At 32.1% G+C, this 27,114-nt stretch overlaps 1 protein-coding gene across 2 annotated transcripts; it reads right to left on the bottom strand.

The window, feature by feature from the left end:
• Positions 1–4,968: 4,968 nt before the first annotated feature.
• On the bottom strand, positions 4,969–21,050 carry LOC119643910 (protein boule-like). Of its 2 annotated transcripts, none has more exons than XM_038043415.1 (8): positions 20,228–21,050; positions 19,598–19,994; positions 18,424–18,577; positions 8,900–8,959; positions 8,719–8,827; positions 7,920–8,017; positions 7,708–7,741; positions 4,969–5,206 (listed from the first exon to the last, which is right to left on the bottom strand). In XM_038043415.1, the coding sequence occupies exons 2-8, from the start codon at positions 19,711–19,713 to the stop codon at positions 5,157–5,159; spliced, it is 621 nt and encodes a 206-aa protein (XP_037899343.1). In that variant the 5' UTR covers positions 19,714–19,994; positions 20,228–21,050; the 3' UTR covers positions 4,969–5,156. The 2 variants fall into 2 exon arrangements, with proteins under 2 accessions (XP_037899343.1, XP_037899344.1); XM_038043416.1 differs by having other exon boundaries at positions 4,970–5,206; positions 7,920–8,002; positions 20,228–21,049.
• Between the last annotated feature and the right edge of the window lie 6,064 nt (positions 21,051–27,114).

Below are 27,114 nucleotides of genomic sequence, written 5' to 3' on the forward strand. Positions count from 1 at the left end.
AATATATACTAATTATGTCTTTAGTTTTTTCTTTGCTTTTTTTTTGTTTTTTTTTTTTTTTTGTTTTTTGTTTTTTTTTTTTTTTTGTTTTACTATATTTTCTTAAGTTGTGCCGTTTTTATTACAATTATTTTAATAACCTGTGGCCATCATCATACGTTTGCTTCTTCTTCTTTTTTTTTTCCTTTTTAATCTTATTTAATAAAAATTTTTCTATATTTTAGTATTACGACAAGTACATAGAAATGTATTGCGTATGTTATTATGTATTTGCGTACGTATGTAGAGATTTCTTTAGTATATAAATAATAATAATAATAATAATAGTTATATAGATTTGTGTTAATGGGTAGTTTCCGTTTTTTATTATTTATATATAATTGATCAATAAATAATTTTTGTATATATTTTTTTGTCCGTTATTTACTACGTTTGCTTTAAAATAGTATATGGTGTATATATGTATGTATGTATGTATGTAACTATGTATGTATGTATGTATCTATGTATGTATGTATGTATCTATGTATGTATGTATGTATGCGTATATGTATGTATAATTATATATAATTGTGTATAATTATGTATATATGTATGTATAGATATATGTGTACATGTATATGTAGGTATATGTGTATATGTTATACATATATCTGCATATATATATATATATGCGTGTGTGTGTGTGTGTGCATGTATATATGCGTGTGTGTTTATGTTGTGTATTTGTGTTTGCGTGTTTGTGTGAGTTTGTAATAATCTTACTAAAACATTTTTTCAACTGCCGTTTTTATAATATTTTTCTTCCGTTAAAGCAAACTTGCAACGTATGTATGTCTTTTGTTACTTATATATATGAAATATTTATGACACAAGTTTTCAGTTATTTCTGTTTAGAAATTGCAAAAAGAGTAAGAAAAAGTATATATTCGCTTTATGGCGAATCTTTAACGCCCTTTAAACCAGTAGATAAAAATTAAGTATTTTGTTAATAATAACCATATGTTTGATAGCTTCGGAAAATTTTTGTATCAACTTTTTGACCACTATATATATTATAGATAAACGACAGTCTTCTTTTTTCGCTATGATGAGCGTGGGCGGATCATGCACATGTTTAGACTTAAGCAGCGACTCTCGACTAGGAATGTGCGAGCGATATAAGTTAAGTTTCAATTTTTTACTTTTCATTTTCATTTTTCAGCGCTTCGGCAGCAGACGATGAGCGAGACGACGGACAAACGATTAAACACCGCAAAATAAATAAGTAGACGAAAAAGCAAACTTTGCGTGTACAGCCGGGTATATATTTATATATATATAGGTATGTATATATATGTATATATTTCATATGTATATATTTCAAACCATTTAAGGAATTCCATGTCAAAAGGTCGAATCTCTATATTTATAACTGTAAGAGTTTCAAGGATAAATTACAAACGGACAGACAGATGGACACAAAATTATTAACCTACTTGATTTTGACGAGGAATAGATATAATATTCATCGCATGAGAGTGTGTAAGAGACAAATTAATAATAGAAATAATAATAATAATAACAGTAATAGCAACAACAAAAAGTAATATGACAAATTGGTACACAAGGTTTTTTAATTATCACTAACTATTTCGAACTAACAATTCTTTTACGATCTCAGTAAATTCTTAAAAAACACCAAATTGTCTTCGTTTCGTTCGTGCTAAAGAGGAAAAATTACACGAATGCACGAATGTACTCGTCATCGATGCTAATGTATACGCAATTACTAAGCAGGATTGTGCCATCGTAACTCATTATATGTTATTATCGAATAGAGTAAATTTTCATACACATCAATACGAACTCTCCCCATCCTCCTCCCCCACTCATTCTCTCATTCGCAAAAATCTCGTTTGGTTCATACACTCGATCCATCAGTCATTTAATAATTCGCAAAAAAAGTGAATTTGTCGTCTTTCAAAAGTTGGTTATAAGTAAGAAAGGCTGGTATAGATTTAAAATTCTCACTACTAACGAAGATATGAAAAATCCCGACCCCCCTTTTTTTCATTTAAGATGATGGATCCTCTTATTGATCTCTTTCCATCTCGTTGCGTCGTTGCTTTTGGATGGGGAGACACGCCGAATTCGATAAGCATAAAATAGGGCTTTTTCAAAAGATACGGTTCAAGTAGTAGAATGGATATATCAAAAATTCTATGTAGACGAGCCTACCAACATATATAGTTCCAATAGCAACATTCGCTCCTTAATATTATAGAAAATAATGAAAATAAGACGCAAGGCATTTGAAAATGCCATACGCCACCGACGATAAAATCAATCATCGAACGGTTCGAGTTTTTCGATAGTTCAATTTAAAATGGTTTAAGTAAATTATATCCTCACAAAGGAAATTGCGACAACTCACGTCTCACATCAAATGTTCATTTTCACGATAATTGATGAAAGTATAAGGAAAATGTTCCATTTATTGCAGTTAGCTCGCTTGCCTAAACGTAGCTAGCTCTTGGCTAAGAGCTAGCACCATCGTCATCACAGTTTCAAGCTTGACGAAAGGATATATGTCAAGTTCCAATAATAGCGACAATTGTAGCAAGGGCAAGGGAGAAACTGAAAGGTGTTAAAATGGCTGATCAAGTTAATCGATGGATACGCTTCTAATCATCCATTAGTTTCAAATGAAAAATAAAACAGAAAACTACTACACTGATGGATATATCAATTGTTGCGACGCACACAGTACTCCTTTCCCCTCCAAGCGGGATTTGTGAAAGGTGTAAAATATAAATAATAGGACGGACAAGTAATAAAATTGAAGACGGAACCCATGAATTATATATTACTCCTTTCTTTTGGACGTCTTGTCGTCTTAGTATTATACGAGAAGCTATATACAATTAATTATCTTTTTTCTCTTTCTTTTTCTTGTTTGCCTCCATTGGTGCATGCATCTTTCCTTACACAACATGAATCACTCACACTACCATAATAGCATAAGCCAATTAATTGTCAACTTATTTACAATATTTATGGTACTCGTTGAATTGGAAGTGCGCTTTCATGCAGATTGAGAGAGAGAGAGAGAGAACTAAAAAATATAAAGAATCAATTTAAATTTGATCGGAATTTTCGTGTGTTTCTTCTTTTTTTTTTTTTTTTTATTAAAAAACGGTAGTTTTTCTTTTTCCAATTTTTTTTCTTTTCACTATTCGTACTGAGTCGTCTTGTCATTTTTTGTTTTTTTTTTTTTTGTGTTATTACTATTATTATTATTACTTTTTTGGTTTTTCTGTTTTTATCTCATCATACACATTTACTAAAAATATATATGTATATATTATATAGGTTTATGTGTACCTGTGTGTAGTGTATACATTTATGTTTTACCCATATATATATATATATATGTCTGTATTTGCGTATGTGTATACGTAAGTATGTATAGAATGAGCGTTTGTTCCTATAACATCATCGGTTTTTACCATTTTGTCGTTATTGTTGTTGTTGTTCTAGTCATTATCATAAATATTTTTTGCGTATTGTAGTAGTATTTATAGTAATATTAGAGTAATATAGTTGTAATAGTATTTGTTATTTCCTTCGTATTTATTTATTTATTTATTTATTCATATATATATATATATATATATATATATATATAGTAATATATATATATTTATATACATTTTTATATATATACATTTATATATTTATATATATATATATATATATATTATAGTTATATTTTCTATAAATAATTTTTTTTTTTTTTTAATTCTTTAGCTTTAATTTAAATTATTGTAGTTGTAACTGTGGTTTTAATGGTTGCTTGTCGTAGTCATAGTTGTGGTTGTTGTTGTTGTTGTATAATGGATAGTTGTTGTTGTCCTCAAAATTAACATGGATAAATACCTATAATTTTAAAAAATTTACAAATATTCGTAATTGTTTGATAAAATACCAAACACACGACTCTAACGTGCATTTCAAGACTTATAGGTATCTCTGCTCATTTTTACTATTTTCATAGATATTATATATATATATATGTATACATATATAGCTTAATCAAAAATAAAAAATGAAGAAATCTTAAGTACTAGGTGTAATAGTTAATAAAGCAATAGCAATTTTCCAATAGAAGGTATACACCTAAATAATATATTTATACAAGCGTTAGTATCATGCGCGGATCAGTGTAGGCTGAAATTTTATTACGTCTCTGCATGAAGAGTACAAAACGATTTGCGATTTTACTTTTACTCTACCTTCTTCTCACAGACAAGCAGCAAAAGGAAAGAAAACTTTCCAGAATAGCGACCGTTCGGAAGCAATAAAGATTTTAAAATAAAATAGACATCTGCGGCCGAACGCTATGCAAAGAGATGAAAATTTGAAAGTTAATCGGTTGAATACGATGCCTGCCGCCAACAACGCTAGTGAAATAATGGCTTCATGGAAAGTATTTTTCTAACTTATTTACTATATGAACAGTGCAGAGTTGCAATCCGAAGATTGCTCCGAACGTAAACTATCGGGCAAATATGATTAACCGCAACGCGATGAACTTGCCTGACGAAATCGCATAGAAACTGTGACTGAATTCGTTCGCTGAATTAATTCGACGATAAATTTCTTACCAGTAGAGGGAGGGTGTGAAACGGGAAAACTTTGTTTCTGAATTTCGAAACGAAAGAGTTGAAAAAAAACGAAAAAAAATATTCAGTTTTCGAATGGGCATTACTTTGTTGAATGAAAGCTCTGTCTTGATGTATTAAAAGTTTTGCGTTGTTTCTTTTTATTTATTTTTCCTCTTTTTTTTTTTATATTTTTTTTTATTAATTTTCTTACAATTATTTTTTTGAATTTTTCGATACATAGTTTTTACTTTTTTCTCAAATACCTAGAAAAACAAAAAAAAAAAAAAAAAAAAAGAAAAGAATTATAAGTTATATATAGCTATTGTATGAAAATACATAAGCGCTGTGGCACAGTGTTTTTCTGTGCATTCAGAGCATTTCGAGTTTTCTAAAAACTAAAACTTAACATGTGTTTTTTGTTACAAAAAACATAAAACTAGCCAAACAGAAAAAATGTATATATATATATATATCTATGGATATATAAAATAAATTATCTAGTTGAATTTAAAGTTGCGCTGCATTGGTGCCTCCGTAGGCCAATAAAGTTGGTTCTACTACTCTCACATTGTGTTTATGTGGCATTACAGCATAAATAAATAAAACCAAAAAATATACAACAAAAAATTAAATTTAATTAATCCAAGATATTAAATTTCAATTAATGCATTCACTAAAAAGTGAACATTACAACAGTGTGGTAAAAAAAAAAAAAAAAGAAAAAAAAACATTTAGAACTCTTTCAGGCTATAAATCACATTACGCTGAGGGGGCGCTCATTAAAAAATGTGTTTCAAGCCATCCATAAGAAACGTTATGTAACACCTTGTACGTATTACAAGGTATAAGAGAGTTGAGTTTCGAATGAATCTATTTTCATTTACACTTTTTTCTTTTTTTTAATATAACGCTTTATAGGTATCGAAAAAAGCATTGATTGATGTCAGACGCGAATATGCAACATATCGAAAAATAGGCATTCTTGTTTGAAAGCGCACTTATTTACTCTCCGCTATTAAAGTAAAAAAAAAAAAGAAGGAAAAAACAATTGGTATTTTTAGATGACTAACGTTTGCGCCGAATTGCTGGAATTAAGCGTATAATTTTAAATAGATTTAAACTTGTCTGTCCGTCCGTCCATCCATACTTCTGTCGTTAGCTTGGGAACATTTACAGATCCTAACAGCAAGACGGAAGGCTGGAATTTGGCGAAGTTCTGGGTTGATGATCGTAAAATGCGACCACACAACCAAACATTTCTCAAAATAATAGCGGGACGTCTCTTTCGAATATCAACTGCTGCATTGCAGATAAGTGAATATGTAAGGTAATATAAACCGTTTCACTGTAACTGTAACGAATCAACAGCATTTTCCGAAAAGTTTGGTTCAATCACTCTGCCAGCCAACTATTTCGGAACCTCAGATATAATAATTTTATCTCGGCGGATGAGAACCACCCTCAGTACTCATCATAATTTGATTTTAAAACATTTTGATCTCACACCTTCCTTCATGTATTTCTGGCATCTAATCAACAAAGAGTGGCTGAAGGCCACTTTTCGAGTTTTCTATTAATCGATAATGTTGCCTGATACAGTGAGAAAAGCTTTAGGAAAAGTAAGAAGTCGCAGAGCCACTTATGGTCGAAATTGATATCAAAAATTTATGAGTGCAATTTCTAGGAATAAAATTATATATACCTCAGGGTACACTAATAATTGATTTAAATCGTTTAACAAGAACTGTTGCTACAATCGTCGTGACTATCTACTGAGCGGAGAAACTAACTGTCATCGCTGAAAATTTTTGATCAATGTTACTTTAAAGCCGAAATAGTGATATTATAGAGTAGAGTACAAGAAATATTTTTTGAACAACAAAGTCTGTACTAAAAGCACATAAAAACAAGAGCATTTCTCTCCTCCTCCTCCTCCTCCTCTGCTGCTGCATACCTTTTCAAAGGGCAATACACAAAGAGAATATTAAACTTAACATGCCTTACTTTACTGACAAAACGCGTAAACCAAAAAGTAATGCATCATATATTGGAGATTTTTTTTTTTTTTTTTTGAATTCCATCTAAGTTTGGGCGGATTTACTGTAATTACTCTTGAAGCTTTTGCGGTTTTTGCTTTTTCCCAACAACAAACGGACGTTATGTAGAGCAAACTATTATGGGTAAACTACATTTAACTAAATCTAAAAGTCAAGTTAAGAGCACTGAAAGGTTATTTTGAATAATTAAAGAAGTAGAAGAAAATTGGATTTAGGTTTTAAACAACTGCCAAACAAAACGCAGTTTCATCTAAACACCGGACTCGTTCGTAAAGCAGTTAAAATTTGATGTATTCTCACTTCGAAGGGGGGCTACTACTCTTCATTACTCAACCCCGACTTGTGCGTGTGAATGAATGTGGGGTTGGCTGTGGGCGTGGTTGGTTGATTAAGCCGATTGAAATCGTTTTTCAAAAGATAGAAGAGATAAGGTTTTGCATCAATTTTTTTTAGTTGACTTGTTATGTACATTGTGCTATTCGACGACGGAGTCAGCCCGTAATTGCTTAATTATCCTCTTCTATTTCAAAACATTACTATTAAGACGGACGGACGGACATAAATGAATAGTCCGTCCACGTTTATTCACACGTGAGCACGTACATGCAGACGAAAACTTCGCCCATTGCGCACAAAATTTTTCGTATGCGGGTGTCGAGCACCACGTCGCTATCCTTTCGCTACTCAAGTGTCAATCATTTTAGCTTTGCATAGTATTTACCACACTGTACATTTTTGGCGAACTTAAAAATTTTAAAAAAATTATAAGATTAACACACACATACTACTACTACTACTACTGCTACTACTACTACTACTACCACTTCGATTGCAAGCGAAACAAAAAAAAGAAAACCAAGGAAAAAAAAAACTCAACCAACCCGTAAAAAATAAGTAAATGCAGTTGTAGTAGTAGGTCTTATTATGTTTTTAGTGGCTTGAAGTAGTAGTGACTATTTTTCGATTTTTTATTTTTTATTTTGTTTTTGCTGATTACATACCTTGATAATTTTGGGGCCAAATGGTGGGTACATTCTGTTAATATTAAAAATTTAGAAAGAAATAAAAAAGAAAAAGGATATTACATAAGTATAAACAAAAAAATATACTGAGAATTTATATATATATATATATATATATATATATATATATATATATATATATTTACATACAAGTAACAAAGCGAAAAATACCCCAGAGCCCAATTACTTACCATTGGCACACTGTAGTATTGATAGAATGGTTGATATTGCATTGAAGGTGGGTAAATTGTTGGCACACCAGCTGCAGCAGCGGCTGTAAAATCATTAACTTTGAGTTTATTATAATGTTATGTTAACAACAAAAACATGGATCATAAAAACAAACAATCAAAAACAAATGATATTTTTTTTTTTTAATTCTTCTATTAGGTCCGTTACGAAAGTCTGGGATTGTGTCTGGGAAAGTCGGGAAATGTGGCCTTCTCGATTTAAACGGCCTCAAAAATAAGTATGTGGTAAGACATTTCACTTTTTATGCACGCAACTGGCAGCAGATGTGTCCTCTTTTCCCGAGTTTTAAAAGCGAAATAATCTTCCCTTTGAGGAAAGCTTACAAGAAATAATAGCGAAACGTATTGATTCAAATTTTGAATCAATTCAATTATATCAGAAAGAGCTCCCCCTTCCCCTCTTCCCACTTTCTCCATCTTTGTTTCGTTTGGCTTAACGTGATTATTAACGTGTAAAGTTGAGCTATTCAGTCATTTCTTTTCACATGTCATGAATCGGACAGAGTTCCTTATACCTTCTAATATCCTCATGCGGATAAAAAACAAAAATGCAAAGATTGACAAGTACTCGTTTAACGCTGTATGCGATGTCCCCTTGTATAAGATAGATAATATATTTTCCCCTTAAAGGCTGGGCCTTAACGATTTTCTTTTCCCTGCCCCTCCCGTATTGAGTGTGAGAAACTCGTAATAGTAATATTACGAAATATTATGAGAAGAATATTTGAAATGAAATTACCTGCTGCTGGTGGATAAACTGCGGCGGCAAATTGATCAATAGGCATATTGCTAATGGGGGCTGGTGGTGTGGTAGTGTAATAAACAGCACCATTTGTAGCCACAATAGACTGCAAATGAAAATGCGAAATTAACAAATTTTATTATTATTTTTTTTTGTTTTACGAAAGGGATAGTGTTACCTGTTTTTTTATGGCTGGCGCTATATTTAATTTACGATCCCTGAGCACAACGCATTCACCCTGTTTTTCGTTATGTGATTGATTGGGGAGGAAAAGAGAATTGAAAATTATTTTTTAAATAAACAATAAACTTCTGCTAATACTTTTCAGTTTATTTGATGGTATAGATTGAATTCATTTCGAACAAAAATTAGTAAAAAATATGTAACGTTATGTAACTTAAAGAAACTTTTTGTAAAAATTTGTTTGCAGTTAAAGTATGAACGCAACGTCAACACAAAGAAGGTAAAAACGTATTGAAATTGAACCAACCAACCAACGAACGAACGAACGAACGAACGAACGAACGAACTCGAACTTTAAAACGCTCATCTAAGGATTGATTTTTATTTTCCATTATATGTATACATGTGTAAAAAAAAAAAAAAGAATCAATTGAAAAATTGTAACGCAACGTAATCAACTCGTTAACACAATTTTACACATTTCCAAGGCATGATAGTGTTTGTCATTTACAAAACGTTTTCGCATTTAACTAAAATGTATATAATCTAATAATAAAAAGGAAAATTTTTGTATTTAAAAAAAAAAAAAAAAAAAATTTGAAATCAGAAAACACAATAAAAAAACAAGAAAGACATATAATTTTAAGAAGAAAATAATAATAATAATAATAAATAAATAAATAAATGAAGGCGTTTTTATTCGCAATTTCGGAAACTTCGTCATCTTAGTTAACAGAGCAAAATTTTGGAATACTGGCAAAACTTTCTTTTCGAAATAAGATAACGAAGACACTAGCAACAACAAAAAGTCAGTATTAGTAAAATGGGTTACACTGTATAATAAATAATTTTTTCTACAAATTGAAAAGTTATCACTGTTAGTCACTTGGAGGCTTGGTAAGCAAAAAGCCTAAACGATCTTTTAATTACAACAACAAAAGTGCTTAACTACGAAGCGAAAATATATTTAATGCGTCAGCTGATTTTAGAGTTGCAATTACTAACTAAAGCAGAGGTGGCCGGCCAACCTGTCAACCTCTAAACGAATTTGTATGGCATAATGTACGTATACTGTTCAATAAAATATGTGCAAAAATAGATGGCATTATTATTAATCGTTTGAGAAACAGTCACATTTTTTCTGTAAATTCAGTTTTTTTATTTTTCTTCTTCTTTTTCATCTGGTCCATACATCCCAACCCGTACAGTTTCTTTTGCTTTCTTCTTTTGAAATGGATTCAATGGAACTTCAACGATTGTTGTATTTACTTGGAAGTATTTTCTAGATGGAACCCGCGCGCCCGTTCGAAGCAATTTTTGAAACAGTTTTATTAGAGTTTTGACAAGGACAGCCACCACGTAAATGCGACTAGAACCGATCAAACCAAAAGAATAAACATATGTGCGGACAGATGGGATTATTTGGCGAAGCCCACTAAGCCAATGACTGTTGCTGATCAAATATAATAAAAATAAAGGATTTACGAGAAAGGCCTTTATCGCATCATATGCTAATTTAACCATCAAAACTTACTTTTCCTGCGTAATTCGCGAAAGTAATTACTACTGCTGAGAAGTGTGTCTGAAAAGTGTACTACAGCTCCCGATGTCACAATCTGAGCATTGAAATCTGCAACAAAGTCCCATATTCTTGTATCCCTGATTTGACGAGTTCCTTCAAGCGAACGAAATCCTCATTAAAGACCACTACAAACAATAATTTGTAAGAGAATTGAACCAAAAATTAAAATCATAAAATTATCCCTTCCAGAGCAGCATTCGAGGGTTATTCCGATTCAGTATTATCACTGAGAATTCTGCCCCTAGTATGGTTTCTTATAACGATTCCTTTTATAGATAGCCTCGGAAAGATTCGAAATAGTTGGGGATTTTCTTACCATTTTGGCCGGATTAAAGTTCCAATTTTCACAAAAAATTTCTTAAATGAATAAATAAATCTTTTTAGTGGTCATTCCACAACAGAGTGATCAAATGAAAATAGCTCGAGTCTTTCGAATAGATTCATAAATAGGAAAAAATTTAATCTTGCGAAGCTGGAATTTGCCTTACTTGTCGATTGTGAAGAAATATACTTATTCTAATGATTTTCTGAGACCAAGGTATATTCCAAAGTTCAAAAGGCCGGAAAGTGTTCTTACATTGTAAAACAAAAAATAATAATAATAATAATAAATAAATAAACAAAAGATGCATGGAAATCATGAAAAAAATGCGAGAAGTTTCTAATGTCGAGCGTTTGAAGGCCCAATAACATCGTTTACCGTGTACCTCATAAAATAATTTAAAAACTGATGTTCCTGTTATGTATTCACTTTATCGAAGGAATAATAATATTTGTTTTATTAGAGAAATATTTCGCATAATCGCTACCAAACGATTTACATAAAAGCCCCACATACTTGCCAAAAATCAATCAAAAATAGTTTATAAGTCTGTGGAGAAGGATTTCTTTCTAAAGCTTGGTAGCGCAAAAATCTTCAATTAAGCTTGATGAACACATTTTATTTGATTTCATGATTTTATTATGTTAAAAATATATAAAGCAAAAAAAAAAAAAAACGTGAGCAAAATCACTGAAAAAAACCACAGATGAGAGATTATTATATTGAAGAAATGAATCCACGCCTATATTCTTTTGCAAATTACGGGACACAACGAGCGCTAATATCGTCCACCAAGGTTGAGTCACATTGTCAAGTAATGAGGGCTTTGTCTTGAGCTCGTTACTCGATATACATTTTCGAAATGCATTATGAGTTCCTTCTGTATATGGAAGTGAACACGAAATGGATTATATTCCTTGCCCTATATGCTTTTTTCTTCCGATCACTCGAAACTTATCTGGGCAGTACTTCGACTTTCACAATGTGAAAGATCCTCTGCACCCTCTAAAATTTAACCTTAGACGCGATCACTTGTAGCTTCTCTGAGTTGTGCCTTGCAGCTCGAAGAAGACAACAAAAGGTAACACAATTTCGCATCCCCCCGAGCTGATGCATAGTGCTTCTAATGCAATTGGCATGCTGGGGATGACATCAATTCTTTTTGTACGATTTTCCTCTACGCGAATTAAGTTATTAGAAATAATTTTTTAGAATTAAGTTACATAGACAATAAGTCAGTCAGTCAGTCAATCGTTCTATTTACGGTTAACTTTGAAAAGTATATATAACAGTAACGAAGAAGAAGAAAGGGGTTTAGGTTCAGTTTTACATTGGATAAACTTTATCGTACACAGCTATATTTACATACGTGCTATGTATGGCTTGGCTGAAAGAGCGACAATTTGAATTGAATTGGCAGTAAAGGCATGAGAAATCTAAATACATTTGCCAAAAATTAGACAATACAAAAAGAAAAAAAATAATAAATCATAAAATCATTTTGAAAAGCGATATAATGTTAAGCGTAAAAACATGAAGTCAGGAAACTGTCGAGTGCAACGTAATGAAAATAAGAAAAGAGGCTCTACAAGCGGTAGTAGTATTGCATAAATTTCCCTTTTAAAATTTTTGTTTTTCAATTCCTTACACAAAAAAGAAAAAAAAAAAAAAAAAAAAATACTAGCAGCTAGTTGTATACCAATGAAGTACTCTCAAGCGTAAAGTCTTTAATTATGAAGGAAGAAGAAGTGTAAGCACAAAAAAACCAACGAAAAAAAAAAAAAATCTCACAAACGAATATGAGCAAAAAGCGTTTTTTTTTCTTTTTTTTATCTCTTTTCATTTCATACTAAAAAGCATTATTAATTAATTAGTAGACATTTTTCTTTTGGTTGGTGAGGAGGCGAGAAATTAAAGTGCAGAACTCTGTTGGTTGACGGTGCTATTGTCGATAAGGGAAGAAAGCAACAAATGTGGATTTCTTTCTACTAAATACATGGGGAAAAAAAGTGAGCTTTGTACGACAACAATATGGGAAAGGAGAAACAACGACATTAGTTGGAGTATATGTTTGTGTACATGTATAGAATAATGATTAGAGCAAAAATGGTGAACGGTATTAATTGGGAAATTTTTTAATTACGGCAGGAAATAATTTTGTTATTTTTATTTTTTTTATTTTTTTTTTTTTTAAGTAAAAAATCTACCTAAACTTTGTATTATAACAATTAATATAAAAGAGAACAAAGTAAGGCAACTAACTATATACGGATTGAGACGAATATTCCCATTACCCATCACAATCCCATCTGGATATCAACATGTATAAAAATTGCAAAGTTTATTACATCAATAGTCAATTGATTGACCACAGTCACCTGTGGAGCGACATCATTTTCTCGTTTTTATTGTTCTCCAGAATTTCAGATTTGCTTTGCTTATTAGCTTGTACATAATACAAGTTTTTAATTATTGATAATATTGTTGGAATATTTTCACTTTTTTTTTTTTTTTTTTTTTTTTTTTTTGATATTTTCATATTTCATTTTTCCAGCCACTGTTGGGTATCGCGTGAGGTGCGACCAAATGCAATTTGTTTTCAAATTCAATGTATGTCAAGCGTCAAGCTGGGCCTTGAGAATTTAAATGAGCGATAACCGATGAACGGACCAGCGAAATCGGGATTGGTATATCGCTGGAATGGTATTTCGGGGTACGGCAATATGAAAGAACCCAGAATTCGTACAATATTTCGCCATCTTCGATGGATCGAAGACTATGCTTTGTGACCTCCCTCATGAATCGAGATGTATTTCTGATAGAGTCAAGAGTTCAGATCCCTTTCTTCCTTTCCCTTTCCCTCTCCCGTTAGGGGAAAAAAATTGATCTCTGATGACCAACAAATGTTGAATATTGACTACAAAAATGCGTTTCATTTATGATGCACCAGTACTCCAATTTTAGAATCTCACAATGCATCGTTGTGGTCGTGGCAAAGCAATTGGCAAAATGTGTAATGTGAAATAAGAAAAATTTCACTTAAGAAATGAGAGAAAGTTTATATAATAAAATATTTAACTTAAAAAAAAAAAAAAAAAGAAAAATTTGTTTTTTTCCATTTTTTTTCAAAGTGCAGAGAAAAACTTTGTTTAACATTTTAATGGTTTTTTCTATGTCCCTTTCGTACAGGATGACAAAATTTCTTCGTTTTCCTTTTTGAGAAAATGAATTTCTTTATTTTATGCAAGTTTAAAATGTAGGTTAACGAGTAGGGAACCACACCGCCACACTATTCGCCATTGTGTCTGTGTGGAAGATGATTCTGAAGGCTACAAAGTATAACGTTTTAATTATAATTTTTATATTTATATATGTGCACGCATATATGTGTGTGAAGTACAAGTCTGTTCGTACTCATATAATAAACGAGAAACTTTTCAGCAGTTGTTATTTGTTTTCTGCCATACAAAACAGGACATTACGAATAATTTTAAGAGAAACATGTACGAATAGTCATGAAATGAAAATTCAATAAAGGGTAGGAAAAACGTATATAAACGTATATAAAGCAAAATAGCACAACAACTCAAATTCACATCCCTAGCGAAATTGTCGTTGCCTACTCAATTAACTATATCTCGGGTCTTGGCAATAGCAGTGAATGCCAAATGTTGTTTTAAATAGCAACCGTGACATGATCGATATCTCTGGCGATATCTGGCCGATTGAAATGGGAAAAATTTTTAGAGATTAAAAATTAACTAAACTCTTATCAGATTTTTCGCGTTCATCATTCTGCGGAGTTTAAATATTAATCAAATATGCCGTTATGGTAGTCAGCAAAGATCACTTGATCCAGATTTATTCTTCTTATATTACGACTATGACAACGTAATCTCGTATGTGAATACCTATGCTAAAAGCAACATGATTATTAGACTGCCGTCATATCATTGGAGTGAAAACAAAATCCCAAGACCAACGCAATTTACTTTTTTCTAATCAAGGAGATTATTAGGAAAAAGATTAGGAATAAAAATCATTTTAAAGTCCATAAAGAAAACATTATTCCAAAATTCATGTAAAATTTGAATTTTGCGCCATTCTGGATGAATCTCGAACATTCTGCTCGCCCTTCAGCTTACACAAGACCGAAGCAGTTCGTGAAAATGTTTGCAGGGATTTCAGGCACGGAACGGACATTGATTCGGCACACTGTTCAAGTATTGGACATTTCGAAACATTTGAAGTTTCATTTCAGGAAATCCTCGCGAAAGACATTTAACCGAAATGGTGTGCTCTACATGGACCCCATGCTCTCTAGATATACCTCCCATTTATAAATAAGCATAAGGTTTTAATTTAGTCCTACGCCAAAAAATCCTCTTGAAGGCCATTTACCCGATTTGGTGTTCCTTATATGAACCCTATGCTCTGTGTGTATTTCTCATATATCACACGTTCAACATATGTTAGATGTTCGTATTTGCTTGGGTGATGACGCTAATACACTCTCGACAACTATTTTAACGGTTGCGGCGTCAATTTGTGGTTTTATTGTTATTTTATGGCAAACGAATTCGCAATTTATTAAATAATTTATTGAATTTTAATTAATTTATATATAAGTACTTTAGAGAAAAACCACCTACGGATATAAAAATCCACCTTAAAATGAAATGATTTACAAATTGAAGCCTAACACATACACAAAAAAGAAATAGATTTGATAAATGAAACCTCCTCTATATATATGTATACATATATATGAATGATGTTTACTAAAAAAGGTTAGCAAAATAATTTAAAATATTTACAAAGCTTTAGGGCTTATTAAATAGCAACAACAATAAAACAACAATGAAAAAAAAATAATAATAAAAATAAAGAACACAGCAACAACAGAATTCGAGTGGGCGGATGATAATGATATAAAAGACGGAAGGCCTTAGAAATCGATATGGGGTGTACAGGAGGAAATGCAAATATGCCACAAAACGAATTGATTACTATATTTACAAAACGTCAAGTCATCAGCTTAAGGGCGCAATAAACTAATTCATAATTGCATAAATGTAAATGTGATCAGAGAATAAATTAAAATTCGTCTTTAGATGCATTTTTCGCAATACATTACCAACGCTCCCAACACAATCTCAATACCTAAGTTAGTCACTCTTTGTCGCAGAACAGAAGACAGTGAGAAGACAGTAAGACTGCACCGTGGCGAAATAACATATCAAGTCATATTTGTAATTTTCAATTACTGTTTAAAATTTGAAAACTTCCAACAATAGGCGGAATCACAAGAGAGGCGGCAATCGCAAGTGGCAAAAAAAAAGAAAAGTTTTTCAACATTTTTTACGCTCAACTTAAATTGCGTAACTAAGATATATAAATATGAATTTTCAGGGTAATAAAAAGAATACAAAATAAAAAAAAAAAGGAAGTCTGGCAAACGCTGCTTGCTGTCCTTTACAAATAGTTATAAAATAATTACAATATTTATGATCAAGTGAACAAAAGGCACTTTTAGGCAACCTATTTTTACATATGATAAATGCGCCCACACACAACAGAAGAAGAGAACAAATTATTAGGTCTATACAAGGGAGGATATGATAGATAAATCTGCTCTTTTTTTTTCTTCTTTTTTGTTTTAATTCTTGTACAAAAGGTCAACTTAAGTATTTTTCATAATAATAAAAAGAAAGGAAAAAAAATAAATATGTGTATATTTATATTTGTGTGATATGAGCCCAAAAAAGTCGACTTTAATATATAATCAATAAAAATAGCCTTAAGGAAGACTTTTAATTTTGTTAAATAAACAAGACTAAAAGTATACTTTAAAAAAAGGCAATTTTTCAAGTTGACATGCACTTTTTTTTTGTTTTTTTCAATATTATTCTCCGTGTTCTACCTAGCGCGTAAGCCAATTAATAAATATTCAATTATTTATCAACAATGTGTTATATAATATTCATGAGCAATCAACAGAACATGTTAAACAAAGTTTCACAATACAGCACTGCTTTCGATTCATGGCGTTTTTGATTCAATGATTTGCTTTTATACCCACCACCGGAGGACAAACATGATGTACTACTTCCTCGTTTACACAATTTATTTGATACATATCTTAATATTCGAATCAGAAAGAAAATTGCATGGGTTATATATGTCAGCTACTGTTGAATTTGAATTAAAAACTAGGATAGAGTGGATGGATGATCCGAAAAAAGAAAAAAAAAGAGTCGAGAGTGAAAAATCAATTTGGGGCATTGGCACATAGCATCGTATGTGATGACTGATTAAACAATCAGCTGATGGTCACTAAAACTTTGGGTCCCGTAAGGACTTAAGCTTCCGACAGGCGACACCAGGCGACCAGCCTACTAAAATCACATTTGGCTATTGCGTGCTGGACAGTGCCTATTGGCATCCCAAAGACATAATCGATAATTTTTACAAAAAAAAAAAAACTATCCCTACATATACGCAATTGTCGCTGAACCTGTATGTGCAGAGTTCAGTTCCTGAAACCAAACTTGACTATATAAGCAAGCATTTCTTCATTCGTAAAAAGCCCTAAAATAAAGACAATTTCACAACTGAAAAAGTATTTTGTAGCTCGACTACAGCCCTCAAAATGGCAGTGGTGGGTATTCAAAATTCGCCTTACGGCAAATACCGAATTTTTTATTTTTGGTTTTTTGCTTTTTATATTTTTTATTTCAATTTTAAATATAGAAAGAAACTCAACTTTCAATTTGCAACAAACACAAGAATTTAACAAAAACGCACTAAAATTTGCTTTTCTCTCTTTTTTTTTCATTTTTTGTGTTTTCCATTGCCTGCTGATTTCTATTTGTAATTTTTAGTAATAAAAATTTATTTTAAAAAAATGTAAAAAACTGAACAGCAAAAGTATAGAAAGAGAAAAAAAATAAGAACAACATAAGAATATGTAACGAAAACGAAATGTTTGCTTTGGATGTTTAATCATAAAAATAGAACAACACAAAGATCTTCTTCTCTTTCCTTTCATTTCGGTTGCGTGAGCTGTGGTAGTTTACTCTTAGATGAAGCAGAAAAAATTGAAACACACACTTTCTATTTCTTTTTGTTTTCTCTTGCGTTTCTTTTTGTTACGTGGACTTGCGGTAGTAGTGTTTCACACGCACGTTTCGTTTCTTTTTCTACAGGTACATATATTTAATATATATATATATATATATATATATATATATATATATATATATATATATATATATATAAATAAGTATTGTTTTTTTTTTCTTTTTTTTCATTAAATCATTTTTAGGTTATGTCCTGCACTCCGTCATAGTATATGTGTAAAAGAAGGGTGTACATGTTTGAAAAAATAAATAAATAAATAAAAAAAAAAAACAAAGAATAGATTAATTCAGGCTTTTCTTTAATTGGGAAAAAAACTCACTGCCGCGATGTTTATAAGAAAAAAAAAAACAAAAAAAAATTTTTTTTTTTCAAACGTCTTCTACATTTTTAGGGAGTTTTTTTTCGCTTAAAGAATTTTATGCAGCAAAAAGCTATGTGTGAAAGCATTAGAATTAGAATCTTAAGGACTTACATCAGTTTGCAGGCGTTGAGCTTCTTGTTCCGTTTCGAACGTAACAAACCCGTATCCCTTGCTAACACCAGCGCGATCCACAATAATTTTAGTTGATTTAACATTACCGTAGGCGGAAAAGACGCGACATAAATCGGATTCAGTGGTATCACCGCTAAAAAAGTTAATTAAGAAAAATGTAAGAATATGCAAAATTGGAGAGAAATGAAATGACAACTTTGCAGTGTCGTGTGTGCGTGTTGTAACGTGAAATGCAGAAACTTGCATCTAAATTATTTTTATCTCATTACGAAAGGTTAACAAACGCAATGATTGCCTTTTCGACAAATATCGTAACTGGAGGACGACATGGTTAGAGAAACATACGGTAGCAAGGGAAATTTGAACTCTTGATTTTTGTTTAAGCGATAAGCGCGTATAGCAACAATAACAATAAAATAGTGTTATTTACGTTGTTTGTGAGGCTCGAACTGGCTTAACATAAAACGGTGGAAAATTTTTCTATTTTTGTCAAGGGAAAAATTTATTGCAATCGCTCGATAATACGAGTGTTTTCGACTTTTTATAGCAATTCCCCTTCAGAGATTTGATAAATGAATTGAAAAATCGATGAAATAATTCTCTTAAGTTTCGAGAAGACTACATCTGGCACTACTTACCTCCGGTATTGCCTATAAAATTTCCGTATAATATATTATAAATAATTTCATTCAGTAACGCAATTCAATCGCAATACGAAAAAAACGAGTTGAAGAAGAGCGAAGTTAATCGTTAAAGCTCTCGACTCGATTGGGAAATAAAATTACTGATTACTGAACTCTTGGCACTAAAACGCAGATATAACCCCCCTAAGCCACCGTTAAGCGGACACGAGAATACCTCAATGGTCGATTAAATCGTTAATAGGTAAACCGTTTGAAGGGCGTAAAGCTGTAAACGGCCCTATTTTTTATAACATATACTTATTATTATGCAAAATAATGTATATGTGTTGATATCGTTATCGATATGTATACTGCACTACAGTATTACGTACCCGTTATGAGAGTTCAATGACTATGAGTAGAGATGGATCGGTGTTTTATTATATGACATTTCTATACGCATTACATGTATATGTGTGTATATGTATATATGGCTGTGTTCATATAAAAGAGGGTAATAGAGAGCTTACCTTATACCGCCTACAAAAATTCTATTCGGTATCAGTGTACCATATTTGGGCGCTGATAGGGGAGCTTCAAGAGCCGCCGTCGGCGCTGCTCCGCTCGGTGCTGCCATCTTATGCATTGTTTGTGGATGAATTTTAAAATTTGCCGCTATAGGTAGAATTTTGAATGTGTTGTTAATTAAGGCGTTTGGTGAAACAAAAGCGCCCTTGCAAGCAAGCAATCAATAGAAGTCGAAAAAATTGAATTTTGACGACTTCTATTATTAGAAATGTTTTTGGAACTGTTGTTGTTCTTCTTGTTGTACTTTCAATTACTCTTAAATGATGTAATTGAGATGACGTATTGCCAGATAATGTTGTCAATATTTTTATAATAATTATAACACAATTATCGAAAACTCTAACAAATTGTACGCGGGTGCGCAAGTAAACGAATAAAAAAAAAAGAAGAAGAAGAAGAAGGAGAAGAGAAGAAATAAATGCAATATTATGATTGACAACAATCTATATCTATATATATATATATATATATATGTATATATATGTATATATATATGTATATATATGTATATATATATGTATATATATGTGAATTTATATACATATAATGCGGTAAAAAGTTGATGCGCTTACTATATGTGTCTGTGATGTTTGTACAAGAAGGCGAGACAAAGAAGAAGAGAAATGGAGCGACTGAGATTCAATATTTTCCAGAATGGCTTTTTACGTTGCAAGTTACAAAGGCAGGCAATTAGAAGATATCTCGCCGATATCTATATCATTAATATAATAATAATAATAAATATATAACTGCAGTAATAATAATAATGAGTCTCCTCGATTGGCTTCTTTTTTGTGTGATTTGTTTTATCTTTGTCTACTGTTGCGAATTTTAACAACCAAATTTCGATCACTCGTTAAGTACGTATTGAATGTGAATACAGTGGTGCGTGCGGTAAATATTCAGATTAATACAGCAGCGTCCGAAGCGAAAGAAGCCAATGCTATTGCTTTTTTGGTGTTGATGTTGATTTTGATGTTGCTGTTACTGTTGCTGCTATTTATTATTGTTGTTATTTTTGGTGTTGCTTTGATTATTTATGTTTCTGTTCGAGCACAAATAGAGAGTGTCGCAAACACTGACGATAGATATTTTTAGATAAACGACTGCGTGCGACTTCGGCGGCTGAAACGTTTACGCTTTGTCACGTTTTTTTTCTTTTTCTCCTTCTTCTTGTTCTTCTTTTTATTTTGTGTTTGTTTTGCAGCAGCTAGAAGTTTTTCGATGTTTTCGCTTTTCTTCGCCTCTTAAAATTATTTCGTTTCAATTTCTCTCACAATGTTTTCTCACAAAAGCAACAAAACAAACCTTTAGAATATTGCTCTGCTGTCTGTCTCTTTGTTTTTTATTTCTTCTTTTGTTTTTGTTTTTTTTTTTTTTTGTTTTCTTATTTCTACTTTTTCGCTTTTGTCTTCCTTTTCTTCTGCTTTTTATTTTCCTTTTGTTCCTTCTTCGTCGTTTTTATAATGTTTACTTTGTGTCGTTGTTGCTCTTCTTGCTGTTAATTTTTTCATACAAAAATATTTTAATATTACGTTTATGTATGTGTTTGTTGTCGTTAGCAATCTGTTTTCTTTGTATTCTCCTCCTTTGACTGTGAAAAGAAGAAAAACGAAAGAAAAAATTCCGTATATAACTTTCGTTTCAAATTTTAAATGTTTTATTTTTATATAAAATTTATTTAAAAAAAAAACGAAACAAAATTCGAATTAAATTTTAATTAAATTTTGGGTTGAATGCATGCGAACAATGCTCTCGTTAATTTTACACGTTCTACATACTAAGGCAATCACGACTTCAATAAAATTGCATTTCCTCTGCCTAAATCGCAAACAACACAACACAATGCAACGACATTGTCACAACAAAGAAAATTCAAATTCTCAAGATTCTGATTAAAAGAAATTGCAAATCGATTTCCAATTCTTCCTAGGTCTTTTAAGGGCAATCAGATTTTCAATTTAAATCTTTATATTACAAAAACAATACAAACGATATTTCGGGAACAATCATATGTCACTCATTCGTCCCAATACAATTGTACAAATGTACAATTTACACCGACAGATAATGAATATAATGAATAGTTCGTGTTAAGGCAAAGAAAAGATTATTATAATAAATAATTTTGGCATCATAATTTAAATTTTTTCCCCATGTAGTTGTTTCATACTTGGATATTTCAAATTTGCAATTTTTATAGGCTGCGATATAAACATCATCGGAGGCCTATCGATCTGTGCATTCGCGACTTCGCGGAAATTTAATTGAATCCTAGTTATTCAACGACTCGAAAGTTCAAAATCTTAACCAATGCAATCTTTCTTAAATACTTTCTCAATCTCTCAGTAAATCAATAAAATTAATTATATCTTGCGCTTATCCCACCATCGCATGGTGAAACGTAGGCGATTGAATAATCGCGATAATATTAGTTCTATTATAGTTCTGTATATGCTTAGCCGGGGATTGTTTTTAAAAAAAATGTAATTTAATCGGCGCTGCTTATCGATTAGTGAAAAATAATTGCAATTGGCAAGTCCGTGTCTGCGAACTTGTTTCTTTACCATAGCATCATATACCAATACTGGTTTCGTTTTTCGAGTTTTGCTTTTGTAAAAAAATCGAACAATAGGCTTTTTTTCAATTAAACTCAGTTCCTGTGCAGAAGAGAGCGGCCGGTTTACTTCACGACGGATATGTTTGGATTAAACTAGACTAGCTTAAGATGAGTATAAAAGTCTTTTCCGCTACACTCTGCTTTTCGCTTTGCCAGCAGCAAAAGCCAAGAAAAATTAATCTCTAACAAGGCATTTAAAAGAGTCATATGTGGCATATAGCATATTGTGCTGTGTAATTGATTCTGAAAAAAAAAGTGGTTTATTTGCCACCCGTTTTCTTCATAGTCTCCTCAAAATTGCAAATTATTAAGTAAAGCAAACTATAAGAGCGTTACGCGTATGTTTTAAAGAAAAATTTTCTCATGGCTGACACAAAACAAGTCGCACAAGAATTTTATTGCATTTCGATCAATTGCTTAACCCGTTCGCTACCAGATCTTGCGGGGAAAAACATTCATCATATTGCAAGATTTTTTTTTCATGATTTTTTTTATGATCACTTCGAATGGAATAGATTTTTAGGAAAAAAGTGAAAAAAAGTTACTTTAAACTGACGCAAATATATGACGTCGGGCCGTGGGTCGGACTGAATTAAGAAGCTACGCAGGCAAGGGCAACCCGAATTTCGTCTATTGATTACAACTAGGTCACCGCTTAAGCTCAGCAATTCTTCTCTGTCGAACAAATAGTATCTCAGCTACCGACTGATGTTGAAAAGTGTTTTTGATACCAGAAAACATCGGCGAAAACCCTCAAATCGTAAATAATACTCTTAATCAGGAGATAGTGTTGACTTTCTAAATTACATTGATATTATGTTAGATGAAAACTTGAGTATGATGAAACCATTTTGTAAACACATACATGGAGAAAAAATTGCATAAACTCAAGTTTGACTTGCTATCCCACCCATAATATTCTTTGACACCTAACGACTACTATCTGCTTGCCATTCTCGAAGGGAAGCGTTAGAGATAAAAAGCAAAAATGAAATGATGGGGCCACTGGGGAAACCGGAACGAATTTCGAAGGTCTGAATACATCGTTCTAAAGAAAAAGTATCAAAATACTCTATGGTGATCAGTTTTGTACAACAAAAAAAGAAAACAATTCTTGCTATGTGTCGGAACTTATTGCCTGATGTACTTTTTATTTATCTGTGCTTATACCAAGGCAAAGTCGACGCGCATTCTTGCATTCAACTGAACTCTACCTACAACAAAGATACCATTCCATGGAAGTTTTTTTCATTTTCGGATTAAGCGAGCCTATTGGCAATTTCAGATAACTTTTTGGGAGAATATGTTAGAATAGAAGAAGAACTACATGGCGTTTTTCATGAACATTTAAACAGACCTAAGAAAGCTTTACATTGTTACAGTTACTGCACAGAAGGAAACAAATGATAATCTACGAGTGCGTTATATGGTGGATGTGGCAAAATTTCCTAGCCTAACTGCCTCAATCTAAGGTAAAAGTAGTCTGAAGAAAACAAACTGACGAATTCTGAACCTGCACAAAATAACCGAAATGATTCTTGACAGCAGAGGAGCAACCTGTGTCGGTGGTGTAGTCGAGTTGAAGCGGCTGATAATGTGTGACTTCCTTCTGGCTGCATCAAACACAAAGCATTTTCCTAGTACTTGGATTACTAATGAGGGCTTTGCAATTTAACCATTTCTCAGGGTGTGTCATCACAATTCCCTTGAAAGAGATTCGACTTGGTTATGAGCAAACGACTTGCGTGTGTGCTGGTGCGGATTTTTTCGATGATCATTACTAATTTCTGCATAAGCCTGCGTAACAAAATCTTTACTATCTTTGTCGAAATGACATTTGCGGAATCTTGGCCCATTCTCAAAAGGCAATTTGGTTAGATTGAATTAATAGATGCCAATATGTTGGGCATAGGCTGTCGCCTATCACATACACTCTTAGCAAAAATACGCGACGCTAAAAATTTTTTTTATTATTTACTAAATATTTCACATACTTTAACCCTGATCTTACCCCGTTTGTTTTAAAGCAGATTGTAGCACGATGTGACTCGCAATCACTTATGACAATAGTGGAGATAATTAAAGTCTTATTGTTTTTTCGTTCAATTCAAGATCACTTGTGCAACCAAACAAGCTACACCCATACACATAAGATAATACACACAAGCAATTATATTTTTGGGAAATACAATATGAAAAAGTTTACACTCAAAGTTCAAAAGGGACTAAAAAAGACGACACCGCATAACAAGCTTAAGGCTAAAAATAATGCAAAAAACAATTAGCTTTTATCTAACATTGAAATAAATTGACAATTTATGAAATGTGTATTAATTAGTTATCAGGCATGATGAATCATTTTACGCCACTACAGTCTGGAATATGAAAGCGGCATCTTCACATTGATCATTGCTTTTCTAAATGTATGAGAACTATACCATTAAATAAATCGCACAGCCCAAAAAATAAAGTGGTGCGGAACTCAGTTTCGGTACAAACCGATTACAAAGCAGATGTCCTATATATATGGATATAGGTGCCGCCTACACTACATCGAAAATGAGTGCTTGCAAAAGATATGGAAGGTCATATTTCCCATTCTGACTGTTGATTTCAATTGAGGAGGAGAGTAGCTCTTTGGGACCGTGGAACGGTCACTAACCGTAGCCGCTTCACACTAAGGGAACGAGGACCAGAAACAAATGATTCGGTCTGCTCTTATCCAGCCTTTGACGACTTCTGGAGACGGAGGTAAGGTGGTAACAAACCGAGTATGTATGTGCACGTGTACGTTAAATACACGGAATTACAAAATACACAATGTGTCTAAAATAAATGATAAGACAAGACTTGAAGAAGATTTGTCTGATTTCTTTGACACATGACCATAAAAATATAGAATGCACAATTGAGTCGAAAGTTTGAAATAAGCGGTATTCAAAAATCATCCCATACAATAAATGTATAGTTCTTATAGTTGACTGCGAAGCCATAGTTTGTAATGACTTTTTACTAAATACTACTGGTCTGGTCGTTTGTAGTGAATGATGATATAAATATAGGAGAAGAAAAAAAAAAATTTATCATTTTCTTATTTTCATTATCAACGCAACTCATTTTTATAAGTGTTTTGTCAAGCCAACAGCATCTTGCATAAAATCAAATTAGCCAGTTGTCAGCAACCAGCCAAGAGTTAATTTTTAACGACGAGGACAACGACAATAGAATGAAAAGAAAAATCAGTTTTTAACATTTGCTTTTGCTCGTTCTAATCATTTATTTTTAGATCACGAAATGGCGTATAAGTACAGCAACAAATATGGACAACGCAGTACTACTACTACACTACACAGTACATTGACAAGGAAAAATAGTCCCAAAAATAAAGCAACAGACGGTGGGAGAATCATTTTCGAGTTTTCTTTCACTGAAAAACGATTTAGTTTTAGTTTTTATGCATATATACATATATTTAACTATTTATGTAGGTGAGTGTGTATGCACATTTTATGCGCAGAAAATGTCATCAACAGCACAGCACAGCACAGCACAGCACAGCACAGTTAATCGAAATAAATTTCTAAAAAGAAAAAGTAATGAAATTAAATTTTGATACTCAATACTGACGTACCGTGTACCGTATGGAGAGGAGACTGAGTATGAGAATTTTGTTCATCCTAATTATGTCATTTCGTTTGCTGTGTATTATGCTATATGCTTGTCGGTCCGTTTGCGTCTGCCTAATGCGACTATTTCGAAATTTGCAAAAATTTCAAAGAATTGAAAAAACCTGCCAGCAGTTCACATATAAAATTGAAGACTTTTATTTCATTTTATTTCATAAATATACTTTTCGCCAGCGTGTGTTTATTTCACTTTCAGTGTCCGTTCAACCATATCCGCTTTCTCGGCAAATTTCATTTATTACGAATACATTCAAAGTAATTGGACATAAATAAGAATTCAAAATTTCATCGATTTACCGCTTTATATACATATATACTTTGTATATAGTGCGATCCAGTATTAGTTGTTATTACCAATAAATGTCATGTCAATAAAGGTCATGTATATGTAAGTAAATACGTTCTCCTTTTTGGTTGGTTGAATAACTCCTATTGGTGGATTCTAAGGGTTAAAAGTTGGTTTAGCGTTTTAGCGATCAATCAATCAATTTGAATGTTTCCGAAAATGTATTGCGTTCGACGTACACGCAAATCGGATGGGGATTGACCATCAATCTAATCATTGTTCCTCTCGTTGGTATATATTTTCTGTTGCTTTCTCAAGTCAACAGCATGCATAAAAACGCTCTTCTATCTATGCATGAACGTATATGTGTATGCGAATTGAATCAGTGAAATGCATCTTGTTTGAAGACTTCCTCTTCCTTTTAGCGCAAGTACCGATACATTATTATTATTATTATTATAATTCAATATATAAAAGATGGAGCAAAATGGAAAATTTTTCGAAATCGAATACTATTTTATATGGTTTTGGTTCCTTTATAATATAAAAAAACAATTTATCTCTCTTCGGTTTTACTTCATAAGTCGTCTTTTATGTTATATTAGAAAAGAAAAGCACAAACAAAAAAAACTACCGAACGCATACTTACATATCCATAAACATTTTAATATGCGGCTGTGTATTAATAACGTATGACTGTGATGCTCATTTTTTTATTTTAACTTGATAACGAATTATGTTCGTGCATAACTGCTGCTGCAAGCAACATTTGATGCCAACCACTTTATAATATCTTATGGAAACTTATTATTGAAACTGACAAAGAGAGACATCGAGCGAGAGAGAGTGGGTGAGAGAGAGAGAGGG

This window comes from Glossina fuscipes, unplaced genomic scaffold (assembly GCF_014805625.2).
Source record: "Glossina fuscipes isolate IAEA_lab_2018 unplaced genomic scaffold, Yale_Gfus_2 67780, whole genome shotgun sequence".
NCBI lineage: Eukaryota > Metazoa > Arthropoda > Insecta > Diptera > Glossinidae > Glossina > Glossina fuscipes.